This window comes from Rhinolophus ferrumequinum, chromosome 16, assembly GCF_004115265.2.
Source record: "Rhinolophus ferrumequinum isolate MPI-CBG mRhiFer1 chromosome 16, mRhiFer1_v1.p, whole genome shotgun sequence".
Classification (NCBI taxonomy): Eukaryota; Metazoa; Chordata; class Mammalia; order Chiroptera; family Rhinolophidae; genus Rhinolophus; species Rhinolophus ferrumequinum.
The window spans coordinates 51,148,576-51,175,507 of NC_046299.1; the positions used below are offsets into that span (position 1 = coordinate 51,148,576).

General features: G+C 51.0%; 4 protein-coding genes and 1 long non-coding RNA gene across 9 annotated transcripts in view; 4 read left to right on the forward strand and 1 right to left on the reverse strand.

The window, feature by feature from the left end:
• SEC24C (SEC24 homolog C, COPII coat complex component) overlaps positions 1-1,627 on the forward strand; it is a 26,545-nt gene extending 24,918 nt beyond the window's left edge. For both annotated transcript variants that reach the window (XM_033130745.1, XM_033130746.1), the window contains 2 exons: positions 137-226; positions 375-1,627. In XM_033130745.1, the coding sequence (XP_032986636.1) occupies positions 137-226; positions 375-515 (231 nt within the window). In that variant the 3' untranslated portion in view covers positions 516-1,627. The remainder of the gene's footprint in view (positions 1-136; positions 227-374) is intronic.
• LOC117036115 (uncharacterized) overlaps positions 1-2,193 on the reverse strand; it is a 3,986-nt gene extending 1,793 nt beyond the window's left edge. The window contains exon 1 of the long non-coding RNA XR_004425325.1: positions 2,055-2,193. This is a non-coding gene — a long non-coding RNA (uncharacterized LOC117036115). The remainder of the gene's footprint in view (positions 1-2,054) is intronic.
• On the forward strand, positions 1,790-5,775 carry FUT11 (fucosyltransferase 11). Its single transcript, XM_033130750.1, has 3 exons — positions 1,790-2,536; positions 2,657-3,282; positions 4,655-5,775. Exons 1-3 carry the CDS (start codon positions 1,799-1,801, stop codon positions 4,800-4,802), a joined length of 1,512 nt encoding a protein of 503 aa, XP_032986641.1. The 5' UTR covers positions 1,790-1,798; the 3' UTR covers positions 4,803-5,775.
• A 3,617-nt stretch (positions 5,776-9,392) lies between these two features.
• On the forward strand, positions 9,393-10,683 carry CHCHD1 (coiled-coil-helix-coiled-coil-helix domain containing 1). Its single transcript, XM_033130752.1, has 3 exons — positions 9,393-9,557; positions 9,685-9,803; positions 10,391-10,683. Exons 1-3 carry the CDS (start codon positions 9,434-9,436, stop codon positions 10,493-10,495), a joined length of 348 nt encoding a protein of 115 aa, XP_032986643.1. The 5' UTR covers positions 9,393-9,433; the 3' UTR covers positions 10,496-10,683.
• A 1,693-nt stretch (positions 10,684-12,376) lies between these two features.
• ZSWIM8 (zinc finger SWIM-type containing 8) lies at positions 12,377-26,835 on the forward strand. 4 transcript variants are annotated; one of them, XM_033129944.1, is made up of 26 exons: positions 12,377-13,080; positions 15,224-15,377; positions 15,627-15,721; positions 15,895-16,067; positions 16,238-16,345; positions 16,459-16,540; positions 16,675-16,795; positions 17,205-17,406; positions 17,555-17,730; positions 18,227-19,220; positions 19,971-20,102; positions 20,237-20,416; positions 20,516-20,699; positions 20,909-21,007; positions 21,583-21,707; positions 22,150-22,390; positions 22,484-22,642; positions 22,736-22,964; positions 23,140-23,429; positions 23,577-23,800; positions 24,336-24,824; positions 25,056-25,239; positions 25,338-25,514; positions 25,675-25,794; positions 26,115-26,225; positions 26,355-26,832. In XM_033129944.1, the coding sequence occupies exons 1-26, from the start codon at positions 12,873-12,875 to the stop codon at positions 26,813-26,815; spliced, it is 5,718 nt and encodes a 1,905-aa protein (XP_032985835.1). In that variant the 5' UTR covers positions 12,377-12,872; the 3' UTR covers positions 26,816-26,832. The 4 variants fall into 4 exon arrangements, with proteins under 4 accessions (XP_032985835.1, XP_032985836.1, XP_032985837.1 ...); XM_033129945.1 differs by having other exon boundaries at positions 12,378-13,080; positions 25,056-25,215; XM_033129946.1 differs by having other exon boundaries at positions 12,380-13,080; positions 26,047-26,225; positions 26,355-26,835.
• Positions 26,836-26,932: the final 97 nt, after the last annotated feature.

The window sequence follows — 26,932 nt, forward strand, 5'->3', positions numbered from 1 at the left end:
ACCACTTGGAGGGCAGTGAGGGTGCTGTCATTCTTCTCAGGCCTCCTTGTTTCAGATGATGCATAAATCTGTGCTGCCCCATCTTGATTGGACTCAGAGTACCTTACCATAAGGATAAATGAATTTTGTGTTCCAGAGTATTCTGCCAGTTCTGGATAATCCACTGTCCAAGAAGGTGCGAGGCCTCATCGATAGCTTAAGGGCCCAGAGATCGCGGTACATGAAGGTAACACTGATCTGAACCTTGGGGTTCTTACCTTGTCAAGCCCTCACCAGGAAGGGGATGGGGAGTGAGTAAATGACAGGATAATGGGATTTCAGGGCATGGTTAATTCCCATTGGCTCTGCCTCATGACCCTGTGTTCTGGCCATAGCTTATCGTGGTGAAACAGGAGGACAAGCTGGAGATGCTGTTCAAGCACTTCCTGGTGGAAGATAAGAGCCTGAATGGAGGAGCATCCTATGTGGACTTTCTCTGTCATATGCACAAGGAGATTCGGCAGCTACTGAGCTAGAGCAAGTGGGTGAATGGCACAGAGTCCCAGGCCAGCTTCCAGAAAGTACCCCAGAGTGGCAGAGAAACCGGGACAATTCCATATATTATAAGTCATGTAAGCTGACCTCAGTCTCTTTGTGGGGAGGGGAAGGTAAAGGAGACACCTTCTTTCTGGGCTCAAGTATCCTACCACTCTGTCATGTCCTGCTGATGGAAGGTGCCCCTATCCCCTCACTTTACCCTCCTTTTCCTGCTAATCCTGTCGTAATGAATGTAGTTTCTCAGTTCACTGTATATGATTTGGTGTTGGGGAATTTGGAAGCACCCAGACCCTGGCAATATTATGTGTCCCTTTGGACCAACCTCCAAGAAGAGAGGGGCAGGCAGGAATGAATGGGGATCCCAGGATTACTATGAGGGGAGAGGCTAATTCAGCTCAGTGTCATCAACAACTTCCTATATTAGGGATAAAACATACAGGTGCACAAGAGCTGGGGTATAGACCACAGGTAGTGGAGAGAAAAGAGGTCGATCCTTCTTGGCCTGGAAGTCAGCAGCCAAGTCAGCATTACTGAGGTGGTTGATTAGCTTTCTTTCTCTGCTTCCATTGCTCTTTCTCTCTCCTGCAATGATTGATGATCACTCCGTGGATAGAGGCACACTGTCAGAAGTGAATGAGCCTGGGAAATGAGTTGCAAAGTATAGTAGTATCTGGAGCGGTACCAGCCTCCTTTCCAGCTGGAGAGGCCCCAAAACTGGATGGTTCTGTAGGGAGCCTGGTCATCAACTTGCAATACCTCACAGAGCCATTCCACATCCCACTCTGAGCTCCCACTGGAAACACCGCTTCTTCAAGCTGGGGGTTGTTGGGGAGAGAGGCAGAGGTGGCCGGAGCTCTGTTCTCTCCTGCTGGGACACCACTCAGGCTTTGGTACTGACAGAGTGGCTGACAGTTATCTTCCAACCCGAACTGGCTGGAGCAGGACAAGGGCTAGGCTTGATGGTGGCCAGGCTTGCCTGCTCCCAGCCTGGGATGCCCCTGCTCTGGACCTGTCACTTCTCTTCATTGGTTTATTTTTCAATGCATCTTTAATTTGTAAAGAAATAAAATAAATTAAGATGTAACCAGTAGCCTCATTTTTACCGGTGACGTATCACTTTCCCTCCAGCCTTTCCTGCCCCGTGTAATAGCTCCGGGGAAGTGGCCGGCTGAGTGCAGCTGCGCATGCGCCGTATGCCCCGGTGGCGTAGCGTTGGGACTCGGTCCGTCACGGCTCAACGCAGGGCGGGGTCTGGCGCTGTATGAGGGGGGGACTGGCTGCCAGAGTGGAGATGGCGGCTGGCCGTACCGGGTCTGTGCTTGCCGCCCTGGGAGTGCTTAGTGTCTGTGCGGCCAACGGCTCTGGGCTCGTGGCAGAGGGGGCGACCGGTGGGGAGGCGGAGTGGGGGGAGCCGTGGGATGGTGCGGTTTTCCGGCCGCCCTCAGCGCTGGGCGCGGTGGGGGTGGCGCGCAGTCCGGGAACCCAACGGCTAGGGAGGGAGGAGGCGGTGGACTTACCGGTGTTGCTGTGGTGGAGCCCAGGGCTGTTTCCCCACTTCCCGGGTGACTCGGAACGCATCGAGTGCGCGCGCGGCGCGTGCGTGGCGTCCCGGGACCGACGGGTGCGGGGAGACTTGCGCACGCGCGCTCTGCTCTTCTACGGCACGGACTTTCGAGCGGCTGAGGCGCCGCTGCCGCGCCTGGCGCACCAGAGCTGGGCGCTTCTGCACGAGGAATCGCCCCTCAACAACTTCCTGCTGAGCCACGGTCCGGGCATCCGCCTCTTCAATCTTACCGCGACATTCAGTCGCCACTCGGACTACCCGCTGCCGCTGCAGTGGCTGCCGGGGACTGCCTACCTACGTCGCCCCGCGCCTCCGCTCCAGGAACGCGCAGAGTGGCGCCGCCGCGGGTATGCGCCGCTGCTTTATCTGCAGTCCCACTGCGACGTGCCTGCGGACCGGGACCGCTACGTGCGCGAGCTCATGCGCTACATCCCGGTGGGTGCGGGCGTGGCTGGCGGGGCTGGGACGGGAGGGGCGCGCCGGGCTGAGGCCAGGACCCCGGGTGTCCAGGCCACGTGCTGTACTCTCTTGACGGCTGTGCTCTACCCCGCTCAGGTGGACTCCTACGGGAAATGCCTGCAGAATCGGGAGCTGCCCACTCCGCGGTTACAGGACACAGCCACAGCCACCACCGAGGATCCAGAGCTCTTGACCTTCTTGTCCCGCTATAAGTTCCATTTGGCCCTGGAAAATGCCATCTGTGACGACTACATGACAGAAAAGCTGTGGCGCCCCATGCATCTCGGTGCTGTGCCTGTGTACCGTGGCTCTCCCTCCGTGAGGGACTGGATGCCAAACAATCACTCCATCATCCTCATTGATGACTTTGAATCACCTCAGAAGCTGGCCGAGTTTATTGACTTTCTGGACAAGAATGATGAGGAATATATGAAATACCTGGCATACAAGCAACCTGGGGGCATCACCAACCAGTTCCTTCTGGATAGTTTGAAGCATCGGGAGTGGGGAGTGAATGATCCTTTACTGCCTAACTACCTCAGTGGCTTCGAGTGTTTTGTCTGTGACCATGAACTGGCTCGGCTTGATGCTGAGAGAGCCCATGCAGCCTCTCCTGGGGACGTCCCTGTCCCTGAGCCTCACATTGCCCAGCCTTCACACATGGACTGCCCAATGCCAACACCTGGCTTTGGCAGTGTGGAAGCGATTCCTGAGAATGACCGGTAAGGGTAGCTCGGGTCCCCTGCAGCCATCAAATTAAATGATTGAGTTGCTTACTGTGGATAATGATTTAGCACTAGGTGCTGATGGGATGTCGTATAAGGATATTAAGACACAGGCTCACTCTGCCTTTAAGGTGTCAAGAGTCTAGTTGGGGAAATAAGACAAACTGAAAAAGCTCAGTAAAGATGTAAAATATAATTCTGGGCAACATATGAAAATCAGCTTATGTGCACAATGTTTTCAATAGTAATTCAAAAAGGGTTTCAACCAAAGCAGAGCCTGTTCAGAGAAGTGATGAGGGAGACACAAAGTTGGGCAGTAAAGTCGGACCAGTCTCTACGCAGTCTGAATACCGGGCTCAGGAGTTGGACCATCTTGAAAACCAACTCGGCTATTTCTTGAGTACCTTGTATATGGTGGGGGTGGGAATGAGGAATACAAAGATGAGTATTTTGAGGGAGGTTTGTCTGCAATAGTCAAAGTTTACTCCTGTTAGCCTGGCATAATAGCACCTCCTTTCACTCTTAAAAGTACCTTGATTTGGATGATAAATTTTACGTTTACCCTAGACAGAATAGAGGAAATACTTTCAAAACAATCGTGGGCAGAGTGTATTAGAAGGGAAGGTGGCCACTGCAGTAGATGACAGGATGTGGTAGCGCTGGGAACATAGTCAGCATGGGAAGTGGGGTGGGAAATTGTTAAAGTCACTTGCAGTAAACCACACCTGTTGGGAGAGGCAATAAAAGATGATTAATCTTCAAGAGGTTGCTAGAATGGCCTGCAGAGACAGACTTGGACAGTGGATGGCAGCAGAGGGCTGTTTACATACTGCTGACACAGTTGGGTCCTGGGAATGGAGTCCTTCCTCCATCCAAAATTTTTTATCTAGTTTATGTTGAACATAATGATTTACTAGAGGAAAAATGTAAAACAGTGTAAACATTTAAAAAAATCAGATTATGTCTTAATCTAGACAATGGATGCCGCTGCACCTTCATTTTGATTATTTAAATAAAGGTGCGACTTAAAGGGTAGCCATCTAAATATAAATATGCTCCCTTGCTTTCCTTAGGGAGACAACTGATTCCCTCATCTGGCCCCTGTCTTGCCTGCCTCTGAACTCCCTCCACACTTGGGAACCAGCAGCCGGCAAGTCAGGAAGTGTAACTCATTGATTGGGCTGTGTGATATTTTTGTGTTTGTGGCTTACTGCCTATCACCTGGACTAGTACTGGATTTACTTTATATTTCCTTCTCTTTGAAGTAGAACCCTGTGCTAGCCACAGATCACTGTATCTGTGATTTAGAGAAAAGCAGGACTCACAGCTGTGCTGTTTCCATAATCCAACCCCCGTTTTGATATTTCAGCTGGAAGGAGATGTGGCTGCAAGATTATTGGCAAGGTCTGGACCAGGGGGAAGCTCTCACTGCCATGATCCACAACAATGAGACACAGCAGAAGAAATTTTGGGATTACCTATATGAGATCTTCATGAAAAGGAACCAAAATCTCTAATTACCCTTGTGAGAGCTTTTAACTTGGTAGAGCTGAGGAGATGGAAGTCCTTATTTTACCATGGACATGAGGGGTGTCCAGTGCAGAAACCTTTAATGAACAGTGTTTTATCATGAATTCAAAGAATTCCAGTTGTATCCACTGATATTGTATCCTTATGCTATGTAGCCAGGGTTTCAGCCTGTGGTAATAGGGCCTCTCCTCAAGGAGAGAGGAAGGCATCCAGTTCTTGGTTTAGTGGCAAACAAAAGCCTGAAACACCCATTTGATTCAAGGTGCTGATCTGACAGAATATTTTAAGAACTGCTTATTTCTCTAGCCATTTCATCCTCTCAATTATGATTGGAACAACACCTTAGTACTTGGCTACAACTGAGGTAAGACAGACCAGGTTTATGGTCTGAAAACTTCTGCTCTGCTCTTCCTCATACCCCTCATTATTCAGTACCTTTCCCAATCTCTTTTCTGCATCTCCTGCTTTATAAACTAGTGGTGAAGCAGAACTCCTGGTGGGTTATATTCTGGTTCTCTGGGGTTGTATTTTTTTATATCGATTGCCTTTCCTGTCAAACTTTATTTTAAACAGCTTTTCCTTTCCTAGTTTCCCACAATTTCTGATGAAGATGCAACAGCCTTGCCACCACTGCCACATTCATTCTCCCCTGCGTTAAACTGGCTATAGATTTGACAGCTTTTCTTACTGCTGGTTTGCTTCTTATCTAAGGCATATCAGGAATTCCTTCTCACCTCACAAACAGAAGGATTGAGTGGTGAATATATGCCATGTCAATGTAATGAATTGTACTGCTCTATTTTAGGTTAGAGATGAGGACTAAGGCTGGAAATGATGGCAGAAAAAAAAAGTATATATATATATATGTATATATACACACATATATATGGTTTGACAATTAAGTTTGCGAACTTGTTGCAATGATATTGCTAACCTTTTTTGGTATCAGAGGGATTATTCATTATGAATTTGAACCAACTGGATAAACCGTTAACCAAGTTTACTATTGGAAGTACTGAAAGGGCTGAGTGGAAAAGTTAGACAACCTGAACTTTTCATCAACAATTCATGGCTCTTGCATCACGACAATGCACCAGCTCACACGGCACTGTCTGTGAGGGAGTTTTTAGCCAGTAAACAAATAACTGTATCGCAACACCCTCCCTACTCACTACTGATCTGGCCCCCAATGACTTCTTTCTTTACCTGAACAAAGATAAAGCAGATATTGAAAGGAAGACATTTTAATGACATTCAGGACATGAAGGGTAATATGATGACAGCTCTGATGGCCATTCCAGAAAAAAAGTTCCAAAATTGCTTTGAAGGGTGGACTAGGTGCTGATGTTGGTGCATAGCTTCCCAAGGGGAGTGCCTCGAAGGTGACCGTAGTGATATTCAGCAATGAGCTATGTAGCACTTTTTCTAGGATGAGTTCACGAACTGAATTGTCAGACCTCATACACGCACACACATATACCAGGGTGCCAAAAATATGTATACACATGACTTGTATTCATCTTTTGTTATTGGTATATATTGAGTATTACAATTTTAATAGTTTTTTCCTTTCTTAAAATGTGTATACATTTTTTTGGCTATAGATAAAAAATATATAAGTATATATAAATATAAACATAAACATAAATATATATACATATATATATAAATTTTGAAATGTTAAAATAGGCCAGTGTGAATCAAAGTGAACATTTTTATAGGTATTTGTTCTCTTCTGTCTAGTGAACTCTTCCCTCTATTTTATTATTATTAATATTATATGTTACAAAAGTTTCATTTCCCCCAGAGTCATGAAAATTATGGTGGAAAAAACAACCCAGCAAAATAGTTCTAGTAATTATCTCATATTCTTGTAGCACTTTTCACTTTAAGTGGGATGAATACTCTAACTTCATTCACTCTGTTACTGATATCCTTTTATACAACTTTATTGTACTTATTGAGCCTACATTTGGATGGAGCCCACCCAAGGCCCTAAACTCAAGGGGATGAGAGGTGAGAAGAGATTTAAGCCACCACAAGTAGCTGGCTAAATAAAAAGCTGTTAGATTTGGGGATGTAGCCAAACCCTCCTATTGTTGTGGTTTGAACATACAGCTTAATGGGCAGGGAGACAGGGAAGAATACCTTGGCCCTTAGAGCTACCCTGGCTGTAATGTGTAATGCTGTATTAATGAATTATCACCAGAGAAGTTCCATAGCTTATTAGTATATCTGGTGGTAAATTAGTGTGTGTGTGTGTGTGTGTGTGTGCAAAGTTACCATCAGCTATACAGATGCCTCAACAACTAGGGTCCCACACTTAATAAGACATTTAAGGATGTGGCCAAAGAAAATTATAACTTAGGCTGTATTACCCTGGCAGGGTGGTTCTTTTTTCATGTTACTCTTTAATAAAAAAGTGCCCTTTATAACATCATGGAAAGTTGGCTTTAACTTATTTGGGCTTTTGCAGAAAAGAAAAAGGTAAAGACAGACCTTCAAAAATACTTAACGTTAAAAGTTGATACAGTAGGGACCCATGAAAGAAGTCAAATTCAGGATTCTTGATTTCTAAGCTTGCAATCTGTTTAAATGTAAATGCTGATTTATAGTGCAAGATACTAGTACTCAAGTGCAAACTAAGGTTAGGATTCAAATTTCATTACATGCAACAAAAAAAAGGGTAAGTCATGGTTACGCAAGGTAGGATCATCCTTACTTCTGTCTAATTACACCAGTTCACACTGGCATTCCTTTAGCACTTTTATGTACAAAGTGGACCAGTTTATGAATGACTGTGGCTAGAGACTCATGCCTGCTTTATGGTCAGTACTTCCCAAACTTTTTCCTTTATTCCTATCGCCATAAAAGTATTTACAAAAGATCAAGGTAAACCAGATGCTACATTTCCATAAGGAAGAGCAGAACCAGGAATAGCCATGTGGCACCTATGGCTTCACTTTCCCTATGGAGAAAGCAAGCAATGTGACTTTTCTCTGGTTTGGAGCCCAGCCTGCTCTGTATGCAGCAGCAGGCTTGGGGTTATTGGTGGTAGAAGTTTTTGTTAGGAATCAGTTTTATTTGTGCTGCTGGCAAGGGGGTGGAGAATGGGACTAATGCCTTTATTACCCTAGTTCCCCGAAAATAAGACCTAGCCGGACAGTCAGCTCTAATGAGTCTTTTGGAGCAAAAATTAAGACCTGGTCTTATATTCCAGTCTTATGTAAGACCGGGTCTTATATTAATTTTTGCTCCAAGATGCATTAGAGCTGATTGTCCGGCTAAGTCTTATTTTCAGGGAAACACAGTATTCCAAATGTTGCTGTTTTCTATTATCTCAGGTTTCCCTTTGTATAAATAAAAGGCTTATTTTTTAACAGTGTCTCATGCTTGGTTACATTTCTGGGGTGAGCATGATAAAGTTGGATACTTGCAAAAATATTTGGAACACTGTTTATTTAACATTTATTGACACTATTCTAAGCACTGGGGATTCAATGAATAAAGTACACAAAGTCCCTTCTCATGGTGCTTACATTTGAAATACGTGTTGGTGGTAAGGCCATAAACAAACAATAAATGAACAAGATAACTCAGACTGATTAGGTGCTATGAAGCAAATAAAACAGGTCGTGGTGGTGGGGTAAGGCCTCTCTGACACGAACTGAAACTCAGTAAGAAAAAGAACCAGTCATGCAGAAATAAAGGGGGAAGATTACAAACATCTGGGCTAAATGATTAACACACTAAATTGACACAACCACATAAATATTGGTCCTCCAAAATAGTCACCTTGTGAACTACAAGATTGTTCAAGTTATGTTTTCATTACCAGAAACATTTCTTGGGGCTCATTTTTAAATGCCTTGTGAATCCGTGGCACATCTTTGGACTGAGTTTTATAAACAGTTAAGTAACTTAGAATCAAGTCTGATGAAGCCAGGCGTCACAACTGAAGGGCCAAGTCGATACATTGGAATGATACTAAGTATCTTTACAGGACTGGCAAGAGGATTAAATAAGACTGAATGCGAAAGTGCTTAAACTTCACCCTATCCAATGAGATTACTAACAAGCAAACGTATCTAAGTAGTAGCAGCTGTTTAAATAAGGGAGCCTAATTTGTCTTTGCGGCTTTCGGGTGGTTCTAAAGGTAGTCAAAACCAACGGTTATTGAAGGCTTATTAAAACATAATAGCTTTCCCAACCTAACACCTTAAAGCCTCATATTTCGATTCGCTCCCATCCTCTCTGGCCTTGCCTACGTCACTCACTCTCTAATCCAGCAGGCTAGCACGATAAGTGAGCGTTTATTTATCGGGGCCTTTTCCTGCGTGTTCCCGGAACGGTACTGCCCCGAGACTTCAAGGCCCGGAACCCACAAAGGAGTGACCTAGGTCGGCGCACGAGCCCCAGAGGTTCTGCTAACCTACACAATGGTCTGGACCGTCCCATGTTGGAGACCAGCATCCCGGCGACCCGGCCAAGAAAAAAGAGGTGCACGCAAACAAGCTGCCAAGCTTTCCGCCGGCCGCGCGCCGAACCTCGTGGAGCGCGTAAGGGTCAAGCAGGGTCACGCACGGCGCCGCAGAGCCTGCCGGGAGTCCGGTGCCTAATGGCGACGCCCAGCCTGCGGGGCCGCCTAGCGCGACTTGGAAACCCGCGGAAGCCTATACTGAAGCCCAACAAGCCCCTCATCCTAGCTAATCGTGTCGGAGAACGGCGCCGGGAGAAGGGCGGTGAGCAGTCTGAACCGAGGAGGCTCCAGAGCGGAAGCCGGGCGGGTGCAGGGGTTGCGAATGGGTGGGAGAGCTGGAAGATAAGGGTTGCCTTGTGACTGAGGGTCCCCACGTTCTTCCCCTCCAGAGGCGACCTGTATCACGGAGATGTCGGTGATGATGGCTTGCTGGAAGCAGAATGAATTTCGCGACGAAGCGTGCAAAAAAGAGATCCAGGACTTCTTCGATTGTGCTTCGAAGGCTGAGGTGACAGAAGGCTCCTGGGGTGCCCTCTTGAGAGGAGAATAGGGGTGGGCGTCTTACAAGTAATGGCTTTTCCTGCCTCTTGCTAGATGATAAGGAAGTCCCTCTCGTTCTAAAAAGGCGAGGAAAAAGTTTGGGGAGCTTTCACACACACTAAAGTAGGAAAGGTTACGGTCATTAACGATTGGGATCTTGAGCCTTAACTTGACCAGTCTAAAATAAGGTTAATATTAATGCCTATGTTACAGAATTTTGTGAGTGTGAAATGAGGGAATGAGTGGGAAACCACTTCGTAAAATTTAAATTGCTGCTCAAACAGACATTATTCTTTGAAACGGAACTGAAGAATAGTGAAGGACAGATTGATTGGTTTCTAGCCTAGGCTTAGTTGCTAGCTAGCATGGTAGTGTCATATTCTACAGTCATTTGTAGATCCCCCGTCCCTTTTGTTGAAAGAGGGCTGAGAAGATGGCACACATTTCTCTAGGCTGGTTAGTATCTTAGTGTGCTTTGGAATGTTGTAAGAACTGCTGGCCTAGGTCAGGACAAATTTTAGAGCTGTCATTTTTGTTTCTGTTCTGTGTTTCCAGGCAGCCCGAAAGATGAGATCAATCCAGGGAGAGTCTGGGAATTTACCCCCGAAGAAACTGAATATATTGTTACAGAGGTTTCCTAACAAACCTCATGTCAGCTGAAAATTGAGAAGCATTTTCAATGACTGGACTGTAGCTTCTGAGAACTATACTGAAGCGTTTTAGAGACATTTGCACTGCTATGCTCTTATTTGAAGGATAAAAGGAGGCAAAACACTGTTTTCACCCTTTGGAGTTATTGTCTGGGTGGCAGTTATGCTTTATCTTGAAATAAAAGCCTCTGAAGAGAACTTGGCCTCTTGTTGTGGATTAGGTACTTCCTCCATACTTGAATCCTGTATCCTCCCCTAAACTCTGGAAGTTCTTTGCGCTCTGATTTGCCTCAGGAGCAGGACAAAAACTTACGTCTTATCCTGCATTTGAAGTCCTTTAACACCATTTAGTGCCCTTGCCTTTGGATGCACTAAGGATGTTGAAGTCTGCCTGTATGCAAAGTTGCTTTTTTTTTTTTGCCATCATTTGTAAGTATTTAGTGATTACCTACTTTGTGCATAGCCCCTGCAAGGTGCTCCCAGAATAATCAGAACTTCACAAACTCATCCAAAAAGTGATCCAAAGCTACTGCAGATGTGTTTTATTTGGCCCACACGGTTAAAATTTGTTTTTAAATTAGTTGCTCGCATTCAAAAATAGGAAAAATCCCATAAAAAATCCAAATTTTAGCTTTTCTTTAAAAAAACCAAAAGATCTGGTAACCCTATAGTTTCTTATCCCCAGGACAATAATCAAGTAGAGCTGATTATTATTTGTCTGCATTCTCCAGGGACCTGGCCACTGGACTCTCCCAAATGGTGAAACTGAGACTTAATTGGCAATTACCTTCTTTGTGTGTTACCTGTCCTTGTCTCTCATTAACATATCCACCCAGTTGCTGAAGGCATTTACTTCTGTGACCTCCTGATGTTAGAAACAACTGTATAGCATTTTATGTATATTCGGCCCTGTCAGTCATAAATGGAGTTAACCATTTCTTTGTACCTTACAGCATTAAGTGGACAACGGGATCAGTGGGGTTTTTCAAGCTCTAGTGCAATAATTATTAAGGTAAAGAGGGGGTCTTGCCTCCCTGATCCACCATAGCTATCTTCCTATAGTCCTCATCCACCATGGGTAGAGAACTGGGCCTGGTTCTGCATGCTGAGGCTTTTAGCTATAGGAAGAAGCTCAGTGCTTAGGCACTTTGGACTGGACTTAGGAGTTCTCAACCTAGGGTCTATAGACACCCAGTAAGAGACCTGAGAACATGGATGGGAAACAATTCTATCTTTAACCACAACTGATTTAGCATTTCAGTTAGGACTGTGGGAAACAAACCACAATATCATTAGCAATACCTATATGAAATCACAGTATTTTTGTATATTACAGTTTGTTACAATTTGTTACATCTTTATGTTATTGTATCTTCCTGAACAGGTTAAAATTAGTATCATTTATACTCATCACTAGCTTCAATGGTAGTTGTAACACTTGCTGCTGGATGTTATTTAATGTATAAATAAAGTATCACTGTAACAATTTGTTTTATTTTGGTAATTGTATTTCAACATAATTGTTTTCCTTTATAATTCTTGTATTTTATTTTGTGCATTTATAAACAATTCAAGAAGGGGGTCCAGGGACCTAACCAGGTTGCTGAAAGGTGCCTAGCACACAAAAAGGTTAAGAATTCCTAGACTCAAAAGGCTCCACTAACAAACAGTACAACCATTTCCTGAAGTCAAACGCCTTCTTTTCCTGGTGCTTCCCCAATTAGAGTCTATGAAGTCTAGACTACAGTTCCCAGAAGGGAAAGCGGCCCCTGGGCCTATCCGGACTTAGGACAATAACTCTATTTAATGATTCCCGTGGCGTTGCTTGACAGCCTACGACTCCCGGCGTGCCTGGCGAATGTTTATTCCTTGGGGACATTATGGACACCGAGTTATTGCTGGAATCCGTGGTCGCTTTGTATGCCTTTTGGGGTTGGCTTCCACTATGGTATCAGAGGGTGGGTTCGAGAAAAAAAAGTAGGAAATGCAGCAATTAGACACAAGTCCCCTACATCTGCCCATACTGTGTCCAGTCCCCGAACGCGCGAGGACGGAAGTGGTGGTGGCCGGCGCGGCCGGAAGTTCAGATCAGCTGATGGGGGAGGCGGTGCCGCAGCCGCGGAGAGGCCCCGGCTGCCGAGCGCTTCGTCCGGGCCCTGAGTCTCGGAGACTGGCCGCGATCACCGTTCGCACCTCGCAGTTGGGCGAGGCCGGGTTCAATATCTTTCCCAGGCCTGAGATCCTTGCCCGGCACGGCCGCCCTGAGCGCCCCGGCCACCCCCAGCCCCGGCTCGCCCCTCAGGCCCCGGGCCTCCCCTCAGTCCCCAGCCGGTGGCCCAGGCCCCGGATCCGCGGGGGGGGACCCGGCCCCGGGGGGTGCGGGCCCCATGGAGCTGATGTTCGCGGAGTGGGAGGACGGGGAGCGCTTCTCATTCGAGGATTCGGACCGCTTTGAGGAGGATTCGCTCTGTTCCTTCATCTCCGAGGCCGAGAGCCTCTGCCAGAACTGGCGGGGATGGCGCAAACAGTCGGCGGGGCCCAATTCCCCCACTGGCGGCGGTGGCGGAGGTGGCAGTGGCAGTACCAGAATGCGAGGTGAGGGTGAGCCCGGTGGGGGGTTGGGGGAACGGGCAGGCCCTGCTCCGGCCTTGCTCGGAAGCTGTCCCTGCTCGGGAGCTGTCCCTGCTCGGGAGCTGTCCCGGACCGCGAGCTGTACCAAGCTTTGAACGGACTTCAGGACTCGCTTTTCTGGTCTTTCTGGGGTTAGCTTCTCCGCAGCGTGTGTGTGTGTGTGTGTGTGTGTGTGTGTGTGTGTGTGTGTGTGTGTGTGAAGACTGGGAAATCCTGGCTTGGATAGGATTATTAGCGACAGAAAGTAGATCTTTTGTAGATTTGCCTTAGAGATGGGGTAAGAAAGACTATCGTTTCGGACTTGGGAACGCTTACCGAGTTCAGCCTGAGGCAAGCCAGAAAGTAGACAGGAGAATGTGGGAAGGGGGTGGGTTGTGACCATTTGAGGTGTGTCATCCCATTTGAGGTGTGTCATCCCATTGCAAAGTGTGTTGTTGGGAGCTTCTTGATTCAGAGTGGTGATCTCTGATCCCAGCTGCACTAAGGGGTTCCACCCAGAAGAAAAGGGAGGTGAACTGGCCTGTGAGAGTAGATTCCATAGTTCCATAGGTTTAGATCAGAGGCTTGGTTCCTGACCATATTGACCATCTGTCGGAGCCAAGGCTGGGACCCCTGGATTAGAGCCTTAGATTTCCATCATCTGGGGTCCGGGGCAGGGTGTGGGTAATTGTCTCTGGAATCTCCTTATGAAGCCCTCTTCCTGCTTTTCGCTGTGAGTTTCTTTCATCCTTGGGTTTTTCAGTGAATTAACTGATTATTGCTGTGAAGAATTTTGCTTTAAAGGGGTGGAGAGGACAGTGATGATCAGAGAAGCTCCACAGGCTCGGGATTCACCACATCCTTTCCCTGCCTTCTTCAGTTTTTGTTCTGGGCCTCAGTGGAAGCTGACTCTTTTCAGCAGTTGAGGGGTTTAATTTGTGATTCTACCCTGGCCATTCCAAGAGTCCTGTTTTCCAAACCGCCCTGCAGAGACTTCTAGTGCCCACCCCTTTGGGACGGAAATGTACATATGTTACTTTTTAGGAGTGTTAGTATTCAGCTTCAGTTGGGGAGAGAGCATATGCTCTATGTACACACACGCGTGCGCACACACTCACAGATCATAGGCAGTTTCACTGTGGGTCTTGTATGGCTTCTCTGCTTCTTTCATATTTGCATGTGTGGGTGGCCTGGGGCTTAGAGCTCCCTCACTTTGAAGGAAGTATGAAGTCATGGTGGTGAAGATTTTTAACTTATTGGTATCTTCCTGAACAGGTTAAAATCTAGGAAAACATGTCATTCATCCACCCCCTACCTGCTCCAGTCCCAGGCTACCCTCAGTTGCTCATTTGTAAAATAAGGAAGTTAATCTTTTTTTTTTTTTTTTTTAAAAAGATTCCTTTCAACTCCATGATTTTCTGATCTCTTTCCTAAACCGAGTAGCAATTTGGTGAGATAAGCAGTCTGTTGTGCTTCACTGCTTTTTGTGGGGAACAGTGGGGAACCTTAAGTGGTAACACCATCCTACTCCAGGTGATTCCAGGAGTAGCACGTAGGTTGCCTCAGGATGGCCTATCTCTCCCACCTCCCCCCAGGGCTTTCACTGTGGGAAGCCAGAGTTCAGGTGTGCCAAAGAAGTGCAGCTTCTCTTGCTTCTGGAGGTCCATCTTTAACTCTTCTGGGCTCTGGTCTATCTTCCCTCCTTAGATAGAGGCCTGGAGTCATCTAGAGAAAAAGGAATAGTAAAAAAGCAATTAGAGAAAGCCAGAGAAGAGACACTGACAATGTAATATGAATCTAAAGTGCTAGGTATATGGGAAATTAGATGCTGCGCCTTGTGAAAGGCATTACTTGCTAGGATCTTAGAACACACCTGTTTGCTGCCAGGGATATCCCTGGTGTCTTCTGTTCTAGACCTTAGGTAGCAGACTGTGGGCTGGGGTTGTTTAGCTCCCCTTCCCCAGGTGGAGTGGATCCTGACAGGAGGGTCCCTTGGTTTTTCATACAGATCTCCCCTTTCTTTCATAGTGAAGGTGGGGCATGAGAGGTGGCCCTGGCATTGGTGCCAAGTAAGTATGGCCTTTTTCATTTTTCCTTCTCTCCCTCACTTCAACCTTTGTTTCCAAAGACGGACTGGTGATCCCATTGGTGGAGCTGTCAGCAAAGCAGGTGGCATTTCACATCCCATTTGAAGTGGTAGAGAAAGTTTACCCCCCAGTGCCTGAGCAGCTACAGCTCCGGATTGCTTTTTGGAGTTTTCCTGAGAATGAAGAGGATATTCGGTGAGGCTAAAAGACTAATGGTGGGAGTGGGGTCCTGGTATTTCACACAGTGCATGGGGCTTCCTTCAGAACAAAGGAGATACTGTATTTGGGGCTGTAGTAAGAAGAAGACAAGGGGAGGAGGGAGTGCCTGGGATTGTCCCCAAGAGGGAGTGACACTGGGGAGAGCATACCCCAGGTGGTGGTCTCCAACGGGGTCTGCAGAGGTTATTTGCTGAGCCATGTCTCCGTCCTCTTCGTCACTCTCAGGCTGTATTCCTGCCTGGCCAATGGCAGTGCAGATGAGTTCCAGCGAGGGGATCAGCTGTTCCGCATGAGGGCTGTGAAGGACCCGCTGCAGATAGGTAAGGTGCCTTCGTGCCCGGTGGCACTCCCTGCTCCGCCCGTCCCTGTGTTATGACTTGAGGGCCTCCTGCAAGAAGCTGGAACAGTTGTCTGAATACCTGCAGGGCCGCAGACAAGGGCAGAGACCTGTGTCTGGGTGGCTCTTCTTGACCACAGCCATGTTTCTCCCCAGGGTTCCACCTGAGTGCTACAGTGGTGCCACCTCAGATGGTCCCCCCCAAAGGGGCCTACAACGTGGCTGTGATGTTTGACCGCTGCCGGGTCACTTCCTGCAGCTGCACCTGTGGGGCTGGGGCCAAGTGGTGCACCCACGTGGTGGCGCTCTGCCTCTTCCGCATCCACAACGTGAGGCCCTCCCAATTTGCCCCGGCCCTCCCTACGCTCCACCCCCCCTCTGCTGCATGCCTGGCCACAACGTGAGACCCTTCGCCTCCTCCACTCTGCCTCTCTGTCTCCAGGCCCGGCCTCCGCGAGCCTTTGCTCAGCTCGTTCTGCTTCTCTCTCTGTCCCTTCAGGCGTCTGCAGTCTGCCTGCGGGCCCCAGTCTCGGAGTCCCTGTCGCGGCTGCAGAGGGACCAGCTGCAGAAGTTTGCTCAGTACCTCATCAGTGAGCTCCCTCAGCAGGTGAGTGAGGTTGGCACACCCTCCACCAGCTGGCTCCGGGGCTGCGATATCAGCCTTCTGACTAGGCCCGAGCCTCCTTGAGTCACCTATGCCTTTGTCCCTTTTCCCCTCAGATCCTCCCCACAGCCCAGCGTCTCCTGGATGAACTCCTCTCCTCCCAGTCAACAGCCATCAATACTGTGTGTGGAGCCCCAGGTGAGTGTGGTGAGAAAGAAGGGCAGTAAGAAGAAAGGAAGCTGGTAGTGCAGAGCGCCACTTACTAAAGGCTTGATGTCGTCAGGCGAATCCAGGCCCCTATGTCTAGGTGACCTGCTGCCTATCACCCCCAGACCCCACAGCAGGGCCCTCGGCCTCCGACCAAAGTACCTGGTATTTGGACGAATCGACACTCACTGACAACATCAAGAAGACACTACACAAGTTCTGTGGCCCCTCCCCTGTGGTCTTCAGGTAAATTGGATCTCCTCATGCCTGAGTCTGTGGTGGTAGGGGACATCCCTCAGGCTGTTGAAAGACCCTTTGTTCTGTTCATGCTGGTGCCTCCCCCTTTAATTCCCTGCGCTGGTACAGTGCCTGGCACACGGAAGGTGTGATGATGAATCAATACATGATGATAATTTTGCATAGTCACACAGTGATCTGTTCCTAGCTAAGTAGAGCAGAAGTTATTTTTCTTTCTTTCAGAGGGTGGGAAGCTGAGGCAGAGAGAGATTAAGAATTTTTGTTACAGGCATCTTTCTCCCCCTACACTCTGTTTTTTGGGTCAAGGCCCCTTTTGTGTCAAAACCCTGTTGCACTTTCACCTGCTTTATTCAGCTCCATCTTAGGGTCATCAATTTCCACTCTACTACTTTCACAGCGATGTGAACTCCATGTATCTGTCCTCCACGGAGCCTCCGGCTGCTGCTGAATGGGCATGTCTGCTCCGTCCTCTGAGGGGCCGCGAGCCAGAGGGGGTCTGGAACCTGCTTAGCATCGTGCGGGAGATGTTCAAACGGAGGGACAGCAATGCTGCCCCCTTGTTGGAAATCCTCACTGACCAGTGCCTCACCTACGAACAGGTAATCCCCCCGAGTTGGGCAGGCCTGTGGTGGTTCATTCTCTCCTTCCCTGAAGTTCATTCCCCTCTTGCTGACAGGAACGCTGGGAAGGGCTACCCTCCCTTTCTCCAAGCTATGAGGTGCATCTCCGAGTTCTCTTTGTTTCCAGATAACAGGTTGGTGGTACAGTGTGCGCACCTCAGCCTCACACAGCAGTGCCAGTGGGCACACGGGCCGAAGCAACGGGCAGTCAGAGGTGGCAGCCCATGCATGTGCCAGCATGTGTGACGAGATGGTCACACTGTGGAGGCTGGCTGTGCTGGACCCTGCACTCAGCCCTCAGCGGTGAGTCTGTCCCTACACGCACCACAGCTTGGAGACTGGGCCCGTCCAGGACAGACCCAGCCCTCATCTCCGTATACACAGGGACATGCCATTCTTCTAGTCCCAGGGGACTAGAAGGAGGTGCTGAGCCTTAGGGTGACCAGTGATTTGCCCCGGCCCTCCCTACGCTCCACCCCCCCTCTGCTGCATGCCTGGCCACAACGTGAGACCCTTCGCTTCTTCCACTCTGCCTCTCTGTCTCCAGGCCCAGCCTCAGCGAGGCTTGCTTTCTTCCCACCCCTAAATAGCACCCACTTTTTCTGAGAGGCTTGCTTTCTTCCCGCCCGTAATTAGCACCCACTTTTCAAAACCCCTGTGTGTTAGAGTGATGTCTGTGGGGCTAGCTCAAGAAATACTTCCCTGTGCCCCCCTTCCAGGGTCTAGGCCTACTCTGCCCCCTTACACCCTACCTGTGCAGAGTGTAGCCCACAGCAGCCTCACCCCTTTGTTCCCACAGCCGCCGGGAACTGTGTGCGCAGCTCCGCCAGTGGCAACTGAAGGTGATTGAGAATGTGAAGCGGGGACAGCACAAGAAGACTCTGGAGCGGCTCTTCCCTGGCTTCCGGCCAGCGGTGGAGGCCTGCTACTTCAACTGGGAAGAGGCCTACCCGCTGCCCGGTGTCACCTATAGTGGCACTGACCGGAAGCTGGCACTGTGCTGGGCCCGAGCCCTGCCCCCTCGGCCAGGTGCCTCCCGACCTGGGGGCCTGGAGGAATCCCGGGAGCGGCCCCGTCCTGTTCCTGCTGAGCCAGCTGTGCGACCCAAAGAGCCTGGGGCCAAGCGCAAGGGATTGGGTGAGGGGGTCCCCTCGTCACAGAGGGGTCCCCGCCGCCTCTCAGCTGAGGGGGTAGATAAGGCTCTGCATAAGATGGGTCCAAGTGGGGGCAAAGCCAAGGCACTGGGTGGGGCTGGCAGTGGGGGCAAGGGCTCAGCAGGCGGTGGGAGCAAGCGGCGGCTGAGCAGTGAAGACAGCTCCCTGGAGCCGGATCTGGCTGAGATGAGCCTGGATGACAGCAGCCTGGCCCTGGGTGCAGAGGCCAGCACCTTTGGTGGATTCCCTGAAAGCCTGCCACCCTGCCCTCCCTCGGGTGGCTCCCGAGGCCCTTCCGCCTTCCTTCCTGAACCCTCAGATACTTACGAAGAAGATGGTGGAGTGTACTTCTCAGAAGGGCCTGAGCCTCCCCCAGCCTCTGCTGGCCCCCCTGGCCTGCTACCCGGGGAGATCGGTACCAGGGACTACCTCCCTTCCACAGATGACAGTGGAAATGGGCTCCCCAAAACCAAAGAGGCAGCCCCTGCAGTTGGAGAGGAGGATGATGACTACCAGGCGTATTATCTGAATGCCCAGGACGGGGCTGGGGGCGAGGAAGAGAAGGCTGAGGGGGGGACTGGGGAGGAGCACGACCTGTTTGCTGGACTGAAGCCACTGGAACAGGAGAGCCGCATGGAGGTGAGGGGCCTCGGAGGGAACACTTCAGCCACAGCTGGGAGAGGGGCAATCCGGTTCTAGTTCAGAATGTCAGGACCGTACATCCCATGACTGTCAGAATTCCATAGCAGGCTCCTAACTGGCCTCCCTGCCTGCGGTCCGTTCTCTTCACTGCTTCCATATTAGTTTTCCTGAAATGTCTGATTGTCACTCTGCTGCTTAAAACAAACTGTTCAGTGGTTTCCTACTGCTCTTAGTTTTAAAAGGGAAAGGCCTTGGCATGACCTATGAGGCTTCACTTGCTCTGATCTTGGTGTGCTTCTCCAGCCTCCTGTAGCTACTCTGTCCCTTACACTGCCTTCATTTGAACCATTCCTGTAGCTTGCCATGCTCTCTTACATCTATGTTTTTGCACGGATTGGACTTTCTGTGTGGAATGTTCTTCCTTCACCTTACCTGGTTAGCTCCTGTTCCTGCTTTAGATCTGAGATCTTAGAGATCGCTTCCTTTCAAAACCCTCCCTGAGTCTGCCCCAGGCCCCAGTGAGGCATCCTACCCACCTGCTCCCCTCTTGACCTTCCTCAGTGGTAGCCAGCTTCACGCTGGTTTGTGTGTTTGTTTCCGTAACAAGACACTGAGTTCCTGTGGTATACCCAGGACCAGCGTAGGGCCCCGCATGTGGCAGGTGCTTACGGGATGTTTGCTGCAGGAGTGAGCATGGTGTCCTGCCCTTGGACTTCATCTTGCATGGCGCCCATGTCCTCCCTCCAGGTATTATTTGCCTGTGCTGAGGCCCTGCATGCGCACGGCTACAGCAGTGAGGCCTCCCGTCTCACCGTGGAGCTTGCCCAGGACCTGCTAGCCAACCCACCCGACCTCAAGGTAGAGCCGCCCCCTGCCAAGGTGAGAGATCCCGTTCCCCTTCCCTCCCCACTTACCCCTAACCCTCTCCCATGCCCTACCCCAAGTGAGAGCCTCGTTCTCCCTCCACCAGGGGAGTCAGACTCATCTGCCCGCCTCCTTATGCTTCCCTTTAGGGCAAGAAGAACAAGGTATCTACGAGCCGTCAGACCTGGGTGGCTACCAACACCCTGACCAAGGCGGCCTTCCTGCTGACAGTACTGAGTGAGCGCCCGGAGCACCACAACCTGGCCTTCCGAGTGGGCATGTTTGCCCTGGAGCTACAGCGGCCCCCGGCTTCTACCAAGGCCTTGGAGGTCAGAGGTTCTGTCTGAGCCTTGTGCTGTAATCTCAGAGCCTTGTACCTTGATCTCCGTGGAGGTATGAGAGATCTGAGCTCCTTCCTTTGCCCTCAGGTGAAGCTGGCATACCAGGAGTCTGAGGTGGCTGCCTTGCTCAAGAAGATTCCTCTGGGTCCGAGTGAGATGAGCACCATGCGGTGCCGGGCAGAGGAGCTTCGGGAGGGGACGCTCTGTGACTATCGGCCTGTTTTGCCTCTCATGTTGGCCAGTTTCATCTTTGACGTTCTCTGTGCTCCAGGTACGGTGGCTGACTCCACAGCAAGTGGGGAACTAGGGCAGGGCTGGCTTTCTCTAGGGAAAATCCAAGAGCCCCAAAGCTCAGAATTGCCTAGGACCCACCAGGCAGCTTCATGGGAGGGTCTATAGTAATGACAGCCTTGGGTTCCCTCCCTTTCGTTCTTTCCCATGATCCTCCTGTCTGCCTGACTTATCCCAACTTTCACCCAGTGGTTTCTCCTACGGGTTCCCGGCCCCCAAGTCGCAACTGGAACAATGAGATGCCCGGGGATGAGGAACTAGGATTTGAAGCAGCAGTTGCTGCCTTGGGTGAGTATGTCAGTATCTTGAGCATGTCTGAGCTAAGCCTGGCCCAGACTTGGAAGGGCGTGAGACATGGGTCTGGTTCTGAAGGGGCTCTGTGGTAATGGGAAGCCAGGATGACATGTGTAAGCCAAGTAATGCCTATGAGACAGTTAAGAATTTAGGGCAAAATGTGCTATGGGTGTTGGGTGTTATAAGGGCAGTGAAACAAGTATCTAATGAAAGGCCTCAGGGAGGCGTTAGAGTATAGAATGTGGGTTAAAAGATGAGTTAAGTTCTAAGCAGGGGGACAAAACACCATGAACAAAGACAGGGGTAATCAAGTCTTCATGAGAGTGAGGAGCCCAATTCCCTTAAAGGGAAAGTAGACTGGGCCAGGTTATGAAGGTCTTAAAAAAGCGGATCTGAGCTTAGCTAGGTTGAGTGTAATAGGCATTGGGGACCTTGCATAGAGGATGTAGGTCGGACCAGGAGAAATCCTTATGTCATGTGCTGGTGGCTGGGGATCCCTGGCCTGTTCTCCTTTGCTGGCTTGGGAGTTGTGGCCATTCTCAGTTCCTATGAGCTTGTCCTTCTTACAGGCATGAAGACAACAGTGAGTGAGGCCGAGCATCCCCTGCTGTGTGAAGGCACACGTCGGGAGAAGGGTGATCTGGCATTGGCACTGATGATCACTTACAAGGATGACCAGGCCAAGCTCAAAAAGGTAAGGGGCTGAGGTACTGGGATTTTGACAGGCAAAGAGAGCAAATTCTACCATCTTTCTCAGGGGTTTTCAGTACAATGAGAAAAAGGCTATTCTGACCATAGGAGATAAGTAGGGAATCTTGGGAATACCTCATAAAGAACAGGAGACCAATGGTTCTTATAGGAGTGCTTGGGCAGGATGGTAGAAGAGAAGCAGAGAGCATAAAGTCGGTTATCCATTCATTGGTTTCAATATTTATTGATGTCAATAAACTCAGCCCTGTGGTAAGTATAATGGAGGATACTAAGATATTTAAGCCAGCCTCTATTTTCCAGTAGGTTCTCCTATCGCTATAACTGGGGAGGGCTTCCTGAGGAGGTAGTATTAAGCTATTTCAAGGAGATAAAAAGGTAATAGTCAGGAGATAAAGGGCATTCTGTCACCTTTCTCTGTCCCCCAGATCTTAGACAAACTCTTGGATCGAGAGAGCCAGACGCATAAGCCACAGACACTGAGTTCGTTCTACTCATCTAGCCGCCCAGCCACTGCCAGCCAGAGGTCTCCTTCAAAGCATGGGGCCCCATCTGCCCCAGGGGCCCTGCAGCCACTGACCTCAGGCTCTGCAGGACCTGCTCAGCCAGGGAGTGTGGCAGGGGCTGGGCCAGGCCCCACTGAGGGCTTCGCAGAGAAGAATATGCCTGGTGAGGTGGGGGCACTGGGCAGGGTGATGAATGGTCTGGACCCATGTTGGGTACCCTTTCCTGGGTTCATACCACTGTATTTTTCCCTCCTAGAGAGTTCCCCACATTCCCCCTGTGAGGGCCTCCCCTCTGAGGCGGCTTTGACCCCAAGGCCGGAAGGGAAGGTTCCTAGCCGCCTGGCACTTGGCAGTCGTGGAGGCTACAATGGACGGGGTTGGGGCTCCCCAGGGCGGCCTAAGAAGAAGCACACAGGTATGACAGCCCTTGGGATGACATAGAGGGAAGGATATTCCTGAGGTCTGACTTCTGGGACTTCTGAGATTGACTTGTCTTTTCGGGGGTTAGGCATGGCCAGCATTGACAGCAGTGCCCCTGAAACGACATCGGATAGCTCCCCCACCTTAAGCCGGAGGCCACTTCGAGGAGGCTGGGCCCCTACCTCTTGGGGTCGAGGACAGGACAGTGACAGCATTAGCAGCTCCTCCTCAGATTCCCTGGGCTCCTCGTCTTCCAGCGGAAGTCGCCGGGCCAGTGCCAGTGGAGGGGCCCGGGCAAAGACAGTTGAAGTTGGCAGGTCAGTGGGAAGAAATACCTGTCTCCCCTGATCTGGCCCATCCTGAGAGCCACAGTCCTAGCGTAAGCCCACTATTGTCCCCCAACGCCCTCACTTACCCTGGTCATTCCCAACCTACCTGGACACCCATTTCAGAGAAACCCCAACCCCCGTCCCTACCCCATTGCCCCTTCAGGTACAAGGGCCGCCGTCCCGAGAGTCATGCCCCTCATGTACCCAATCAGCCGTCAGAGGCCGCTGCACACTTCTACTTTGAGCTGGCGAAGACGGTACTGATCAAGGCGGGGGGCAACAGCAGCACTTCCATCTTCACACATCCATCTTCCTCAGGGGGCCACCAGGGTCCTCACCGCAACCTGCACCTTTGCGCCTTCGAGATTGGGCTTTATGCCCTTGGCCTGCACAACTTTGTTTCTCCCAACTGGCTTTCACGTACCTATTCTTCCCACGTTTCCTGGATTACAGGTAAATCCCGGGTTTTGATTTGGGTATGGGAAGGGGATTAATTGATGGAGATAAGAGCCTTATTACTGATCTGATAGGAGAGACACCATTCGCACTCCCCAGTGGTGCCCATTCTCCCCACTCTGCTTCTCTCTCCTCTCCCCAAAGGCCAGGCAATGGAGATTGGCAGTGCAGCCCTGACTATACTGGTAGAATGCTGGGATGGGCACCTGACGCCTCCTGAGGTTGCATCCCTGGCTGACAGGGCATCACGGGCACGAGACTCCAATATGGTGAGGGCAGCAGCGGAGCTAGCCCTAAGCTGCCTGCCTCATGCCCATGCGTTGAACCCCAATGAGATCCAGCGGGCCCTGGTGCAGTGCAAGGAGCAGGTATTTCTATAGGCAATCTGGGGACCTGCTTTGGGACCTCTGGGCAGGGAGACTGGGCATGGGGAAAGCTGACAGCCCAGCTCTTCATTCCCATATCCTGGAGTTAACAATTTATCGTTTGTCCTCGCATGGTGACATTTGATGTATTAATGTGCTGTCGCATCCATTACTTCTTTTATCTGCCATCCCTGAGGTTAAGATTGTGCCTACTTTACAGATAAGGAAATAGAGGCCTATGAGGCACCAAGGTGATCACCAGGATGGAATGCTTAGGGAAGGCCTCGGGGACATGATGGGACGGGGACAGGACGGGGTGGCTCAATTAGTTTGGAACTGGGACTGTAACCTGGGTCTTGACTTGTGCTGGTCGGCAAGTGTTTGCTCGGTGTCTGTGTGATGCTGTCACTGCTCTCAGACCAGCACTGGCCCTGACCTCTGACGCCTCACTGGGAACCAGCCAGCTCTGGGGAGACGTCGGAATGTCAACCCTGAATAAAGCCCTTCCCCCTTCCCCCTCTGTGCCCCTTCCTTCCAGGATAACCTGATGTTGGAGAAAGCCTGCATGGCGGTGGAAGAGGCGGCTAAGGGTGGGGGCGTGTACCCCGAAGTGTTGTTTGAGGTTGCTCACCAGTGGTTCTGGCTATATGAGCAAACAGCAGGTGGCTCATCCACAGCCCGTGAAGGGGCTACAAGCTGTAGTGCCAATGGGATCAGGGCAGCTGGGGAGACTGGGCGGGGGCTGCCTGAGGGCAGGGGGGGCCCAGGGACTGAGCCGGTTACAGTGGCAGCGGCAGCAGTGACAGCGGCAGCCACAGTGGTGCCAGTGATCTCAGTGGGGTCCAGTTTATATCCAGGTCCAGGACTGGGGCACGGTCATTCCCCTGGCCTGCACCCCTATACTGCTCTGCAGCCCCACCTGCCCTGCAGCCCTCAATACCTCACCCACCCAGCTCACCCCGCCCACCCCATGCCTCATATGCCCCGGCCTGCCGTCTTCCCTGTGCCCAGCTCTGCATACCCACAGGTGAGACCCGTGTTCTACTGGGGGGTTGGGAATGGGGGAGAACAGTTCATAGGGGGTTGGAGTGGGGTACTCTGGGCGAATACAGCTGTCCAGGAGTCCTGGGAGAGGTGGTGGGAATCTGGGGTACCCAGCTCAACTAAGAAATGCAGGAATACTGTTACGGGATGAACGGGGAAAGCTACATCCTATTATAACGCATTATCTTCCTTCGTTTCCTCTTTCCGCTTCTAGGGTGTACATCCTGCATTCCTGGGGGCTCAGTACCCTTACTCGGTGACTCCCCCCTCACTTGCTGCCACTGCTGTGTCTTTCCCCGTCCCTTCCATGGCACCCATCACAGTGCATCCCTATCACACAGAGCCAGGGCTCCCACTGCCCGCTAGTGTGGCCTGTGAGTTGTGGGGACAGGGAACAGGTGAATGGAGGGGAGGCACACTGGGCAGGGGAGGGAGGGGGGGACCCTCTCTGCCCCTTTGGGCCGCGTTCCTCACGGGGCTTTCATCCCGCCCTCAGTGAGCAGTGTCCATCCAGCATCCACGTTTCCAGCCATCCAGGGTGCCTCGTTGCCGGCCCTGACCACACAGCCCAGCCCTCTGGTGAGCGGGGGTTTTCCACCCCCCGAGGAGGAGACGCACAGCCAGCCTGTCAACCCACACAGCCTGCACCACCTGCATGCTGCCTACCGTGTTGGTGAGAGGTCCCTTTCTGTACCCCTACCTGCAGTTGTGCCAGAGGCTCTTCAGTAACAGCTCCTACCCGTAGCTCTTAATAATTGTCTACGGGGTCAGCTACCAGGTTGGGGTAGAGCGTGAAGAGGATGTACCCCCATGTGCCCACTCTTTTCTCCCAGGCATGTTGGCACTGGAGATGCTGGGTCGCCGGGCACACAATGATCACCCCAACAACTTCTCCCGCTCTCCCCCCTACACTGATGATGTCAAATGGTTGCTGGGGCTGGCGGCAAAGCTGGGTAACACCTCCCCTCCCCAGGACCATTGCCCGCCCCCACCTGCTCCCCCACCTTCCTGTCCCAGACCTCCTTCCTAGCTCTTGCTCAGAGTTCAGGCCTTGGTCGGGTATGTGTGCGTGCGCGGGGGGTGGGGGGCTACCTCAGCTCCTGGGGTGGAGGGAGGCTCTCTGCCAGGCCAGAGCTGAGATAAAAGTTGGGTCCCTAGGGCAGAGGTGGCCACCCCCGTCTCATGCCCCTCCCCCTGCCCCCCAGGAGTGAACTACGTGCACCAGTTCTGTGTGGGGGCAGCCAAGGGGGTGCTGAGCCCGTTTGTGCTGCAGGAGATCGTCATGGAGACGCTGCAGCGGCTGAGCCCCGCTCATGCCCACAACCATCTGCGTGCCCCGGCCTTCCACCAACTGGTGCAGCGCTGTCAGCAAGCATACATGCAGGTGACAACCCAGGAAGTATGGAGCAGGGTGGGGCACTTCCTGGGCAGGCATGGCACAGCGCACCCTGCATGCAAGGGCAGAGGGGCCCGGCTCCGCGCCTCGTGGCTCAGGCTGCACACCCTCTTCCAGTATATCCACCACCGCCTGATTCACCTGACCCCTGCCGACTACGACGACTTTGTAAATGCGATCCGCAGTGCCCGCAGCGCCTTCTGCCTGACACCCATGGGCATGATGCAGTTCAACGACATCCTGCAGAACCTCAAGCGCAGCAAACAGACCAAGGAGCTGTGGCAACAGGTCTCACTCGAGATGACCACCTTCTCCCCCTGAGTCTGACCCCCCTAGGGCCGTATACAGGGACGCAAGCCAGTGGCTATGGGGGCCCCTCTCACAGGGGCAGTGAATCTTGGCTGGACAGATCATCCCCACCCAGTCCCCTGATAGCCCAGACTGGCAGCTGCTCTTTGGCTGTAGCTTGGGGCCAAGATGTCTCTGACCCGAGAAGCCTAGGGTTGGGGGAGACAGCCCCATCTGGGAGGGGGCGCTGGGTGGCCTCTGGTATTTATTTGGCATTTATAAATATATAAACTCCTTTTTTACTCTAGTCTGCCTGGCCCTTTCCCTTCTTTCCCTCCACGTGCAGATGAACCTTGAACCAGGGGACAAGTCTGGTACTTTAGTCTAGGTTTCTCCCACTCCAGTGA